The following is a 13950-nucleotide window of genomic DNA, read 5'->3' on the forward strand; positions in this document are numbered from 1 at the left end:
ATTTTGGTAAATATAAAGCAAAAAGAATTTTTTTTTTTAATTCCCACAAAGTCTTTCCTCCTATTTAATAAAGAAATTTGTGGATTCTATCAAACATTTTCATTGAGCCCATTTCAAAACTAATATGTAATTAACAGGATCTTGGCAGCTCTATTAGTCAGGGTTCCATGAAAAAACAGAACCAATAGGATATATATAAGTATACAGAAAGGCATTTATTATGAGGGATTGCCTCACCCCATTTTGGAGGCTGAGAAGTCCCTCTACAAGCTAGAGATCCAGGAAAGCTGGTTATGCAGTTCCAGTACAAGACTGAAGTCCGAAGGCCTGGGAACAGGTATGCTGATGTCCAATGGCAAGAGAGGATACATGTCCCAGCTGAAGCAGAGAGAGTGAATTTGCCGTTCCATCTTTTTGTTCTATTCAAACCCTTAATGGGTTGGAAGAGGCCCACCCACATAGGTGAGGGCAATATTCTTTACTCAGTCTACCAAATCATACTAATCTGTTCCAGAAACACCCTTACAGACATACCCAGAAATCATGTTTTACCAGCTATCTGGGCATCCCCTAGCCCAGTCAAGCTGACACATAAAATTAATCATCAAGCAGTCCTACATTAATATTTATTTTAATTTAAAAGGTGAATTCTTTCCCCATTGGGACTCTTAAAGCAATATTTTATTTCTGAAACCTTAGTCACCATCTTCGAGTAGTCCTATTTAGAAAGTTCTGTTTTATGGTCTATATTCTAGGAATATCATTTTAATTACCATGTTGAGTCCCATAAAACACGTTCACTTAAATTAGAAGTGATAATGCTTTTCAGTAATTAAGTATATATTGCTAAACAAGAGGTGCCTTTAATCTCCTTTATACTACTGAGAAAGAGGAATTGGATATTATTGTGGGAAATAATTCTTCTGGCAAAGAAGGCAGAGAGAAAGTATGAGGACACATAAACAAAGTCTGTTAAATGATGGGTGTTTGAACTCAGCGGCTCCAAACTTGAGGTGAACAGGAAATGGGTCTAAGATTTCCAGACAGTTGCTGAGTCAAGGTATTTTAAGATGGGAAAATAAGGAACATTTTAATTCTAACTTGAAGTATCAATACACTTCAGACAAAGATGTAAAAAAATGTTTGGATATGTTTCAATTATCTAGCACTGCATAACAGACAACAAAAAAATGTGGTTTAAAACAATAGACATTTTATTGTATCTCATGATTTTGTTAAGTCAGGAATTTGGGCCAGGTTTGCTGACTGATTCAAATATTATCATTTCTTTCTCACACATATACTAGATGGAATACTTTTATAAAGAGACATTTTCCTTCATCTATTGTTTAATTACCTAGCAGAACCCTTCACAGAGTTAAGGCAGGATAAAAGTTTGATTCTTTTCCTCTAGTTACCAGTTTTCATGAAAATGAATTGTCTTCCTTTCATTCTCCAAAGACAACCAGTTTAATAAAAAAAATATAAAGAACTCATGGATTTAAGGACATTTGAAGGTTTTCAAAAAATTGCAATTTTTAATCTTACTGAAGTTCAAATTGCCCCATGTTTGGTCAGTAGTGGGAGTCACTTCAAATTGACCCCTGGATCTTTAGACAAGATGTCAGTTGTCTTCGATAACTTCCTTGATTTTTGGTAAGAAAGACATTTCGGACAATTACTCCAATACAATTACTGTAAAGTTAGGAAATATTTCTTTCACATGTTCCTACCAGTCTCTCTCCATTTTAACAGGTGTGCATTGACAGATCATATAAGCATTATATGCTATGTTTTTTTTCTTTTAAACCTCATATTGTTTTTGTTCTACAAATAACAATATAGTTAATGCTCAATATCTGTTCATACATCACTGTCTTTACAGACATTTTGGTTTTATGAAGCTCATTCTGTAATAGAATTCTTCAGGAGTGCTCAGGAGAACAATATCCACAGGGTTCTTCCATTATATTTATCTGTGCCTTTGTATTTGAAATGCACTTTTGCTCAATATAAAATCCTTGGATCACATTTTATTTCCTTGAACTTTCTAAATACAATACCCCACTTTCTTCTGGCATAAAGACTTGCTCTTAAAACTGTGATGATAATTTTTTTCCCCTTTTAAGTTGCTTGGTTTTGTCTAAGAGTTCAAGGAACATTTAAAGTTTTTCTTTAAAGTCTAAGTTTTCCTAGGATATGTCTTGGTGTTGGATATCTGGGTTGATATGCTTAGATAAACAATGTTCTCTTTCAATATATAGTTTTAAATCTTTATGATTTTCCGTTTCAGGAAATATTTTTTTGAATTACAGTTTTGAATTATCTCTTCCACTTCTTTGCTTGGGTTTCCTTTTTTAGTGACTCCGATTGTAATTATGTTGGATCTTCTTTGCTTACCTTCAATATTCATTATTTTCTTTTGAAATCTATTTACCTTTGTATTTTTAGTTTTAGTTTTTTTCCCTTTCTACCCTCTATTTCTCTTAAGGCATTATCTCTTACATTTATTTATCTGTGTGTTGCATCTAGTTTAACTCTTATTTCTAAGATTATTTTTTTCTTTTACTTCTCTTCCTTTCTTAAGTTATATCACCTCTTTCCAGAGATTTTTAAACTCTGGTTTATGTTGTTCTTCCATAGCATGTGTCATTTCAAAGATCTTCAGCTTATTGTAAAATTTCTTTGCGGTTATCTGTACACTTAGGCACTTTATCTAGTTATTAATATCATTCATTTACTCAACACATATTTATTGAGCATGTAGATAGGCTTTGTAGCCTGAAGTTGAACCACACTAGCCAATCAAGCTTATTGTTTTATGCTACTCAAATTTTGTGGTTGTTTGCTATACAACAAAAAGCTAATATACCATATTTATAATTATTAAGTCCTATTTGTGTTTATCTCAGCAGAATACTTTTACACCATGAATTCTCCATTCTTGAAATCTTCATTTTTGATCCTATCAACTGGATTTATGTCTTCCAAAACATTTTAAGGAAATATATTTTCCAGGAATTAAAAGTTTGAAATTGTTTTTTTTTTTTTCTTCCACAAATGAATGACATATATGTGATTTAGAAAATTGCTGAGTCATAATACTTTCCCTCTGGATCTTTGTAGATATTGCCTCATTATCTTTTGGCATTTAGTTTAATGAACAAATTTTGACTGATTTTTTTTGTCCTTTTGTAGGCTGTTAGGTTTTTTTTTCGTGTGGGAAAAAAATGCTTGCAACACATTTTTTAAATTCTTCAAATTAAAAAAAAAAAATTCTTCAGCATGTTTTTCGTTCATAGCCTCTCTTCATTGATTCTGCCTTGAATTCAGTGCACTCTTTCACTTGCAGACTAATGAGAGCTCATAAACATTTTCTATTATATTTTTTCATTATTTAGTCTATTCATTTTATACATGTGTATTATTTCCTCTAATTGTATTAATTAATCAAAGGCTGTTCCTCATTTCTCTGACTCCTATATTTATCATTACTTTAAATCTCATGGATTTCATCTCCTTGTCTTTTTCATCTGCATTCTAGGGGGAAAGGTGGTTTTCACTTCTTCTCCCATATCAATAATTAAATTTTTCTAGTTACTTTGAAAAATAGTTAGGTCTAATGAGTTATAATCTGTAAACGGTAAGATTAACCCCTTTTAAGTCTACAGTTGAGTAAGATTTGACAAACATATTTAGTCACCACCATAATAAGTCCACTCTGGGAAAAGAAAAGACAGTAGACAACCAAGGACTGACCTTTGGAAAATGGCCATATTTTGGATCAGAAGGAAAAAAAAATTAGAGGACTGGCTTTTTAGCTCCACTTTCTGCTATCATTATAGAAGATTTCAGGGCCCATATAGAGAATCCTTCCACTCTCTTGGCCCTATTATGGGCTGAATGGTGTCCCCCCGAAAAATTCATATGTTAAAGTTCTAACCCTGTATCTCAGAAAGTGACTCTACTTGGATACAGAGCCTTTAGAGAGGTAATTAAGTTAAAATGTAGTCATTAGGGTGGGTCCTAATCCAATAACATTGGTGTCCTTCTAAGATGAGGAAATTTGGACACTGACAAGTGCATAAGGAAGACTATGTAAAGCAGAAGACAGCCATCTCCAGGAGAGAGGCTTAGAACAGATCCTTCCTTCATGGTCCTCAGCAGAAGTCAACCCTGCCATCTCCTTGATATAGCACTTCTAGTCTTCACAGCTGTGAGGAAGTAAATTTCTGTGGTATAAACCAACTAGTCTGTGATATTTTGTTATGGCAGTCTGTGGTACTTGTTATATACTTTCTCAATCTTTTGATCCACCATCAAGCAAAATCTCAAACATGGACTATTCCAATCCTCCCAGGTTATTTAAAGAATGCTGCAGAACCACCCCACCCTTACAACTGGGCAAGAGTGGCTCCTGTATAGGACCTAGTGCCTTAGAGGCTCAATCTAGCTTTTTTCCAGCTGTGCCCCACCCCAAAGGTCAAGGAATCCGCGGGGATAAGAAGACATATTAACTCAGAACCTGTACCTTAACTTTTAGACAGTGGTTTCATGTACCTGGTCTCTGAAATTCTCTGTTCACACAACTCCAAGAAAGCTAACAGTGACTTTTCCCCAGTCATGCCTGCTGATGGCCAACAGTGCTTCTAATATCAATATCCTTAGGCCTAACATGTAGCAAAAGGCCCCTAGGCGCAAGAGGTGACCAAGCAGCGGGGCGTGGGTAGGTTTGCCAAATAAGATACAGGACATCTTGTTAAAATGAATATCAGACAGACAACAAATAATTTTTTAGTGTAAGCAAGTTCTGAATATTGCATGGGACACACTGATACTAAAAAAGTATTTGTTGTTCATCTAAAATACAAATTTAACAGACCATCCTTTTTTTTTTTCCCCCCAACAAATATGGCAACTCTAGGTGGGGTCAGAATTGGACAATTGAGCTGCGTGACCATATGCATGAGAGCAAGGCCCATAACGGTATTGGAGTGGGGGTGGGGGTAATACAGGAAAGCCAGGATACATGGGCCAATCTATTTCCTTGAATCACCCGTATTTTGTCTGACACACAGGAATTCTAAATTCATCCTCATTTTCAAGGTCATTTTCAAAACAGGACAATAGAACACATTTTATTTTTACATTTTTTAACTGTATTTATAATAGTTAAATATTTAGATATTTGGTACGCAGGTCTCCGTTTTCACTCTTGCCCCAGCTGTACAAAAATGTCAAGGGGGTTAGGACTGCTGCAGAATATTGCCCTGAGTCATCACCAACTATATTTAAAAGATGAGGACACTAAGGCTTAGAGAAGTTATATATAATTTGTTCAGTCGTTCGCTAGTGAAATCCATTTTCAATGTTAGATCTGTTTGAATACAAACCAAATATTTTTAAATTACATATTGAGTATGGTGACTATAGTTAATAATGCTGTCTTGTATATTTGCAAGTTGATAATAGAGATCTTAAAGGAAATATTCTTCACCACCAAAAATAATTTACTATTTGAAAGTTGAACGTATCCTTCGATTACATCATTTAACATGCATGCAAAAAGCGAGAACATTTCAGGGATATCAAAGATAGATATAATGGAAATCCCAGTTGTTCAGGCTTTTATCCTTAATTTTATGGGTTCAGACACTGTTTTGTAAGTGTATCCACATCTGACAAACCTATGGGTTAGTGTTACAATTCGAAACACTGATTTATAAGACAATGCGAATTTAAGTTAATAACGACCAATGTATTTGGCAGACTGATAATTTGTAGTAATTCCTTTTAAGAGGATCAAATTATAACTCCAAACTGCCTTGGTCTCATGTTAGAACAACAGGAGTAAATACTCTTAAGGTATTATTTCCATCAAGATAGGTGAACTGTCATATTCCACTCTAAGAACAACCCAGACGACAGTGGGCAGGCAGTTCATATGCTTTGAAGCTCAACACACCTGGGTTTTTACTACTTAAGTACTTAACATCTGCAGGCCTCGGTTTCCTTATTTCGTAAAAATAGGATTCCTTTAAGGGTTCAGATTATCCCCGTAAAACATTTAGCATATTATCATGATACTACTTATATTTTACATAAAATATACATTATAACATCAAACATATATTATTGTTATGCTATTTGTTGTCATTGTTCTATTTATTACTGTTCTATTTAACAACTCTCTAGCTAACCTGGAGAAACAGGCCACAAGCGCTTTCCCCAGAGAGAGAGGGGCGGGTACGAGTTACCATGACAACAGCGCGCGCCTAGACATTTTCCGCTGGTGCGTCGCTGGGGAAGAAAAAAGCCTAGGCTGCGTGTTGCGTCATCAGTACGCGCTCGTTGGGTTTCTCCGTGCTGTTTTGGAAGGTCCCGGCCCGGCTCCCGTCGCCGCAAGCCAGGAATTTTTTTTTTTCCCCTCCAATCTTTGTTACATCGCACCAAGACTGCAAGACTGTAAGTACTGCAGGAAGAAAGAAAGAAAACGGGCGAGTGAGCATTGAAACAGATGCCGCGGCACACTACCCATCTCTGAACCTTCCCTGTGTTTTCTTGATCCTATCAGCTTCCTCTCAGCTGGGATCGCGCCGCGTAACTTCCGGGCGGGTGCCCGCCTGCACGGCCTCCGCCGCTCCCCTGCTTTGGCCCCTTTGTGTCCCCGCAGTGTCGAGGCGCGGGCCCTGGCACGTCCTTTCTCGAGGCAGAGTGCACCGTAGGGCAGGGAGCTTCTTACTGTGGGCGGGCGCACGGCCCCCAGGGGGGTTAGAGTGGGGAACGTGCCTGCGCGTGCTGGGGTAAGAGGAGGTTGCACGAGGGTCAGCTTGTGGTTTGAGGAAGGAGGGGCGTGGGGGGTGGGGAACGAAGGGGAGCAAAAGCAGTGGGGGAAAAAAAAAAAAAGATACCCCTGTCCACCTTCTAATCGTGGCCTAACAATGAAGCGCAGCCATAATGGCCATGCTGAGCCTTTGGCACATTGCGGGCTCTTAATTGCCTTGGGAGTGAACTGCTGTGGCTTTGTATTTTATATTGTTTTCATGGCCTCTTTTTCTCTTTTAATTTTCTCCCTGCAGATAGTTCATTTAAAACTCCCAACCCCACAGGGTGGTGGTTTCTACCAATATGAATCTTTTCAACCTGGACCGTTTTCGCTTTGAAAAAAGGAGTAAGATTGAGGAAGCTCCTGAAGCAACCCCTCAACCCTCCCAGCCTGGCCCTTCTTCACCAATTTCTCTTAGTGCTGAAGAGGAGAATGCTGAAGGGGAAGTTAGCAGGGCAGGCACCCCTGATTCAGATATAACTGAAAAAACAGGTGAGTTACAATGATGCAAATTGATGTAGCATCAGGAGATATTTTTAAAAGATGAAAGGCAGAAGTGATATTTTTATTCTTGATGTTATGCCTAATAATGCATTGTTTTCCACCGTGCCCTTTTAAATACAATTTTAGGACTGCCATAGACATCCTGTATCTCCAATTAAGTGTCCATCCATTAAAGCTTCACTTTTATTTTTGGAAAATGGCCCTATGATGGAAGTTCAAGTCAGAATTTAGGTTATCCTTAGGTCAGAGTGGTTGCTACTAGAAGAGGAACTAGGCGATTCAGTCCTATGAATCACCTAGTTGTTTATCACCTAGTTATTTGGCCAGACATTTGATTCCAGTATTTCTCCAAAAATATTGATCACCTATTATTAGCTAAACTATTCAAGGTTCCTGAAGACAGTCTCTGTGAACAAATGAAGATCACATTCAGATTTTGCCACTACTTCCTGGAGGTCCTCTGAGTGCTCAAGAATAATTGGTATTGTTCATGGTGAATGAACCATTTTTAACCTCCAGCAGATTGTCAGGGATAATAGGATTTGAGAAGAAGCCAAAAATTAACATTTCCATTGTAATCTATGTTCTTTGGTCAGTTAAATATTTAGAATATATTTGAATTCTTACTATGTTTAGGCATAGTGCTTAGTGCTTCACATTCTCTCATTTAATTTACACAGCAGTCCTACTAGATTTCTACATTTTGCAGAAATGAGACCCAAGGAGGTTAAATTGTTAAGAAGTTGGTAGAATCAGAACTCAGAGGCAAGCAGTCTAATTCCTGATCTTAAACTTAATCGTATACATACAGTTTCTGATGAACGGTGAAAAGAATATAAGAAGTTTTAATGTTCATTTTTGTAATACCTTTTTAAATGCAAAACTCAGTATTTCACAAGCAGCTTTTAGATTAAGGTGGCCCTGACAAGATTGATAAAATATAGGCCTTAGCTTAACCCTGGGTGTCTCTGTTTTGTTTGGTACTCTTCTATTTAAATGTAACAGTGATGGCAGAATATAAGTTATGGAATAACATTTTAAAATACTTTAGTGTAATTGGAACATGGGGGAATGATATAGTTGAATTAAGTGATAATTAGAAGTCAGAACTTGAAAGGCTTTGTCTAAAGGGTTTTGAACTTGTCTGAATTCTGTGGGGAAGCACTGAAGGATTTTAAGCACAGGAGGTATATTCCTGTGTTTATTCTTTAAACATAATTTGATTCGCATAACATGCTATAGTTAATGTCTAAACATCCAGGTACTTTACTACTTTAACAGTAAATGCATTAGTATGTTTCTTATGTAGTTAAGGCAGGGAAGGGAAGGGTTGTAGGCATGAATTTTGAGTCCTTAGACGCCTCTGCTTCTCCGTTTTAGTTAAATGTGACATTGAACAAGTCACTTAAAATCTGAGATCCACAATTTTTTCATTTGTAAAATAAAAGCACTTTGTAAAATGGAAATCAGTGGAATTTTTAGTTATTTATCAATATTAGTAATGTAAAATTCTTAATTGTCTTTTCTAATCAGCAGATGCTGTTTTGCATTACCTTTTTTTTTTTTTTGTCTGAGGAGACTTCACTCCTTTTTATTGGGACTTTAGGAATCTCGTAGTTAGTCTTCAGACACTGGAAAATATGAAAATGAGGTTCATCTGGGAATGGTGAGAATTCATCCTATTAGGAATAGAGAGCTTTGGTTTAAAACACATTATTGTAAATGGTACTGTGAATTTTGGAGAATCTGGAAAACTAAGGCTAAATTTTGACTTTACATTTTGATACTAGGGATCCATTAAAAACTTTAGGTAGAAGGATAAAATGATGAAAGAAAGTTGTGTAAAAATCAGTCTAGCAGTTGTGAATACTCTATATTTTTAGAGGGTAGGGCTTGAAGGGAGAGAAATTTCTTAGGAAGCTTTTATAATGCAAACTTAATAACAGCAGTAGAAATGGAGAAAAAAGAGATGTGACTTTTTTTTTAATTAAAGTTTATGGGGGTGACAATTGTTAGGAGAGTTCCATATATTTCAGGTGTACACTTCTGTAATACATCATCTATATATCACATTGTGTGTTCACCACCCAGAGTCAGTTCTCTTTCTATCACATTTGATCCCCTTTACCCTCATTTACTACCCTTCTCCCCGCTTACCCTCTGGTAACCACTAAACTCTTGTCTGTGTCTATGAGTTTTTGTTTCTTCATTTGTTCGTCTTGTTCTTTTGTTGTCTTCAGTTTTATTTACCACATATCAGTGAAGTCATATCGTTCTCTGCTTTTCTGTCTGACTTACTTCGCTTAGCATAATAATGTCAAGATCCATCCATGTTGTCGCAAATGGTACTGTTTCACCTTTTCTTATGGCTGAATAGTATTCCATTGTGTATATGTACACCACGACTTTTTTATCCATACATCTATTGAAGAACACTTGGATTATTCTGTGTTTTGGCCACTGTAAATAAAGCTGCAGTGAGCTTTGGAGTACATGTCTTTATGGATAAATGTTTTCAGATTTTTTTGATACCCAGAAGAGGGATTGCTGGGTCATATGGTAATTCTATTCTTAATTTTTTGAGGAACCTCCACACTTCCTTCTATAGTGGCTGCACCAATCTGCCTTCCCACCAACAGTGTATGAAGGTTCCTTTTTCTCCACAGCCTCTCCAACACATTACTATTTGTCTTGTTGATGAGAGCCATTCTAACTGGGGTGAGGTGATACCTCATTGTGGTTTTTATTTGCATTTCTCTGATGATTAGTGATGTTGAGCATCTTTTAATATGTCTATTGGCCATCTGTAGGTATGTCCTCTTTGGAGAAATGTCTCTTCAGGTCCTCTGCCCATTTTTTAATGGAATTGTTTTTTTGTTGTTGAGTTGTATGAGCTCCTTGTATATTTTGGATATGAGCCCCTTATTGGAGGCATTGTTTGCAAAAATCTTCTCCCATTTGATTGGTTGCCTCTTTATTTTGTCAATGGCTTCTTTTGCTGTGCAGAAACTTTTTAATTTGATATAGTCCCATTCATTTATTTTAGCTTTTACTTCCCTTGCCTTTCGAGTCAAATTCATAAAGTGCTCTTTGAACCCAAGATCCATACGTGTAGTACCTATATTTTCTTCCATGCAGTTTATTGTTTCAGGTCTTAGGTTTAGGGCTTTGATCCATTTTGAATTAATTTTGGTACATGGTGGCAGATAGCAGTCTAGTTTCATTCTTTTGCATGTGGTTTTCCAATTCTCCCAGCACCATTTATTGAAGAGGCTGTTTTTTCTCTATTTTATGGTTTTGGCTTCTTTGTCAAAAATTATCTGTCCATATTTATGTGTGTTTATTTCTGGGTTCTCAGTTGTATTCCATTGGTCTGTGTGCCTGTTTTTCTGCCAATACCATACTGTTTTGATTATTGTTGCACTGTAGTACAAGCTGAAGTGTAACACTGGCAGCATTGTTCATTTTTCTTAGGCTTGCTTTGACTATTTGTGGTCTTTTGTGGTTTCATACAAATCTGATAATTTTTTTGTTGTTCTATTTCTTTAAAAAATACCATTGGGATTTTGATGGGGAGTGCATAAAATCTGTATATTGCTTTGGGTAATATGGCCATTTTAACTCTGTTGATTCTTCCAATCCATGAACATGGAATGCCTTTCCATTTCTTTGTGTCTTCTTCAATTTCTTTTAAAAATATGTTGTAGTTTTTAGTATATAGGTCTTTCACATCCTTGGTTTATTCCTAAGTATTTTATTCTTCTTGTTGGCAATTGCAAAAGGAATTCGTTTTCTTTTTTTCTGAGATTTCATTGTTAGTATTTCATTGTTAGTCCATAGGAATACAATGGACTTTTGTACGTTGATTTTGTAGCCAGCAGCTTTACTGTGTTCATTTATTGTTTCTAATAGCTTTTGGGTAGAATCTTTACGGTTTTCTATATGTAGCATCATGTCATCTACAGAAAGTGACAATTTAACTTACTCATTCCCAATTTGGATGCCTTTTATTTCTTTCTCTTGTCTGATTGCGAGGTCATCAAATACTATGTTGAAAAGCAGATAGGGGACAGCCCTGTCATGTTCCTATCTGTTGTGAACATAGAGCAAAGGGCTTTAGTTTTCACCGTTAATTATGTCAGCTGAGGGTTCATCATATATGGCCTTTATTATGTTAAGGTATTTTCCTTATATACTTATTAAGTGTTTTAATCATAAGTGGATGTTGTATTTTGTCAAATGCTTTTTTTGCATCTATTGCAATAATCATACGATTTTTGTCCTTTATTTTGTTTATGTGGTGTATCACATTGATTTGTGTATGTTGAACCATCCTTGTGCCCCTGGGATGAACCCCACTTGGTTGTGATATATAATCTTTTTAATGCATTGTTGCATTCGATTTGCTAGAATTTTGTTTAGGATTTTTGCATCTGTATTCATCAGAGATATTGGTGTATAGTTTTCTTTTTTTGTGTTATCCTTACCAGATTTTTGTATCATGGTAAGGTTGGCCTCATAAAATGTGTTAGGGAGTGTTGTCTCTTTTTTTTGAAAGAGTTTGAGTAGGACAGGTACTAGATCGTCTTTGAATGTTTGGTAGAATTCACTAGTGAAGCCATCTCGTCCCGGACATTTGCTTTTGGGAAGGTATCAGATGACTGATTCAATTTCCTTCCTGGTGATAAGTCTATTTAGATTTTTCAGTTCTTTGTGATTCAGCCTGGGAAGGCTATATATTTCTAAGAACTTGTCCATTTCTTCTAGGTTATTGAATTTGGTGGCATATAGTTCTTCATAGTAGTCTTGGATGAGCCTTTGTATTTCTGTGGCATCCGTGATAACTTCCCCTCTTTCATTTCTGATTTTGTTTGTGTCTTTTGTCTTTTTATCTTAGTGAATCTAGCCAAGGGTTTGTCAATTTTATTAATCTTTTCAAAGAACCAGCTCTTTGTCGCATTAATTTTTTTCTGTTGTCTTTTTGTTCTCTGTTTCGTTTAGTTCTACTCTGATTTTAATTATTTCCTTCTGCTGACTTTGGGTTTCATTTGTTCTTTTTCTAGTTCTTCAAGGTTTAACGTGAGGTTATTTATCTGGGATTTTTCTTGTTTCTTGAGATAGGCCTATAATGATATAAATTTCCCTCTTAAAACTGCCTTCACTGAATCCCCAAAATTTTGGTAGGATGTATTTTCATTCTCATTTGTTTCTATGTATCTTTTGATCTCTTCTCTTCCTTCTTCTTTGACCTAGTCATTCTTTAAAAGTATGTTGTTTAAACTCCACATTTTTATTTTTCCTGCTTTCTATTTGCAGTTGATATCCAAAATGCAATGCCTTGTGATCAGAGAATATGCTTCGTATGAATTCAATCTTCTTGAATTTGCTGAGGCTAGTTTTATTTCCCAATAATGGTATATCCTTGAGAATGTTCCATGTACACTAGAAAAGAATGTGTAGTCTGATGTTCTAGGATGAAGTGCTCTATAAATGTCAATTATGTCCATTTCATTTAATGTGTCAGTTAGGGCTCATATTTTTTAATTGATTTTCTGTTTGGATGATCTATCCATAGCTGTCAATGATGTATTTAGGTCCCCTACTATAATTGTTTTGGTCAATTTCTCCCTTTAGTTCTGTTAGTAGTTGCTTGGTATATTTCAGTGTTCCCTGATTGGGGTCATAAATATTGATCACTGTTATGTCTTCTTGTTGTATATCTTCCCCTTTATCATTATGAAATGTCCAGCTTTGTCTCTTGTTACCTTTTTTATCCTGAAGTCTGTTTTATCTGACATCAGTATCGCTGCACCTGCCTTTCTCTGGATACCATTTGCATGGAGTTTCAATTTCCCCTTTTTTTACTGTGAGTCTATATTTGTCCTTTAGATGTTACTTTGGAGGCAGTATATGGTTGGGTTAGTTTTTTGATCCAATTGCTACTCTCTGCCTTTTTAGTGGTGAGTTCAGTCCATTTACATTTAGGGTGATTATTGCTATAAAGATTTCCTATTGTTCTATCTTTGGTTTTCTGGTAGGACTTTGTCTCCACTGTTTCTTGGCCTTTTTGTTGCTGTCTGTTATTTCAGTGTGGTGGTATTCTATGATTTTCCCCCGTTTCTTCTTTTATTATGTCATGTATTTCAGTTCTGGATATTTCTTGAGTGGTTACCATTAAGTTTATGTAAAAGAAAGTTTTGGGTGTCCGGATGGCTCAGTTGGTTAGAGCGCGAGCACTGAACAACAGGGTTGCTGGTTCGATTCCCACATGGGCCAGTGAGCTGCACCCCCCCACAACTAGTAGATTGAAGACAGCAAGCTGCCACTGAGCTTCTGAAGGGGTGACTGGATGCCTCAATTGGTTAGAGCGCGAGCTCTCAACAACAGGCTTGCTGGTTCAATTCCTGCATGGGATGGTGGGCTGCGCTCCCTGAAACTAAAGATTGAAAACGGCAACTGGACTTGGAACTGAGCTGTGCGCTTCACAGCTAAACTGAAGGACAACTTCTTGGAGCTGATGGGCCCTGGAGAAACACACTGTCCCCCAATATTCCCCAATAAAAATTTTAAAATGTTTCATATTTAGAGTATTCCATTTTCTTAAGCATGCTTACTTTCTC

General features: G+C 36.4%; 1 protein-coding gene across 2 annotated transcripts in view; it reads left to right on the plus strand.

Annotated features, from left to right (window-relative positions):
* The first annotated feature begins 6316 nt into the window (after positions 1 to 6316).
* Positions 6317 to 13950, plus strand: part of SMARCAD1 (SNF2 related chromatin remodeling ATPase with DExD box 1) — an 86059-nt gene continuing 78425 nt past the window's right edge. Inside the window, exons 1-2 of one of the 2 annotated variants that reach the window (XM_019741131.3) lie at positions 6317 to 6465; positions 7080 to 7318. In XM_019741131.3, the coding sequence (XP_019596690.3) occupies positions 7129 to 7318 (190 nt within the window). In that variant the 5' untranslated portion in view covers positions 6317 to 6465; positions 7080 to 7128. Of the gene's footprint in view, positions 6466 to 6594; positions 6804 to 7079; positions 7319 to 13950 lie in introns of those variants that run through there. The other variant, XM_019741130.3, reaches the window with a different exon arrangement.

This window comes from Rhinolophus sinicus, chromosome 1, assembly GCF_057876585.1.
Source record: "Rhinolophus sinicus isolate RSI-liver-muscle chromosome 1, RSI-T2T, whole genome shotgun sequence".
NCBI lineage: Eukaryota > Metazoa > Chordata > Mammalia > Chiroptera > Rhinolophidae > Rhinolophus > Rhinolophus sinicus.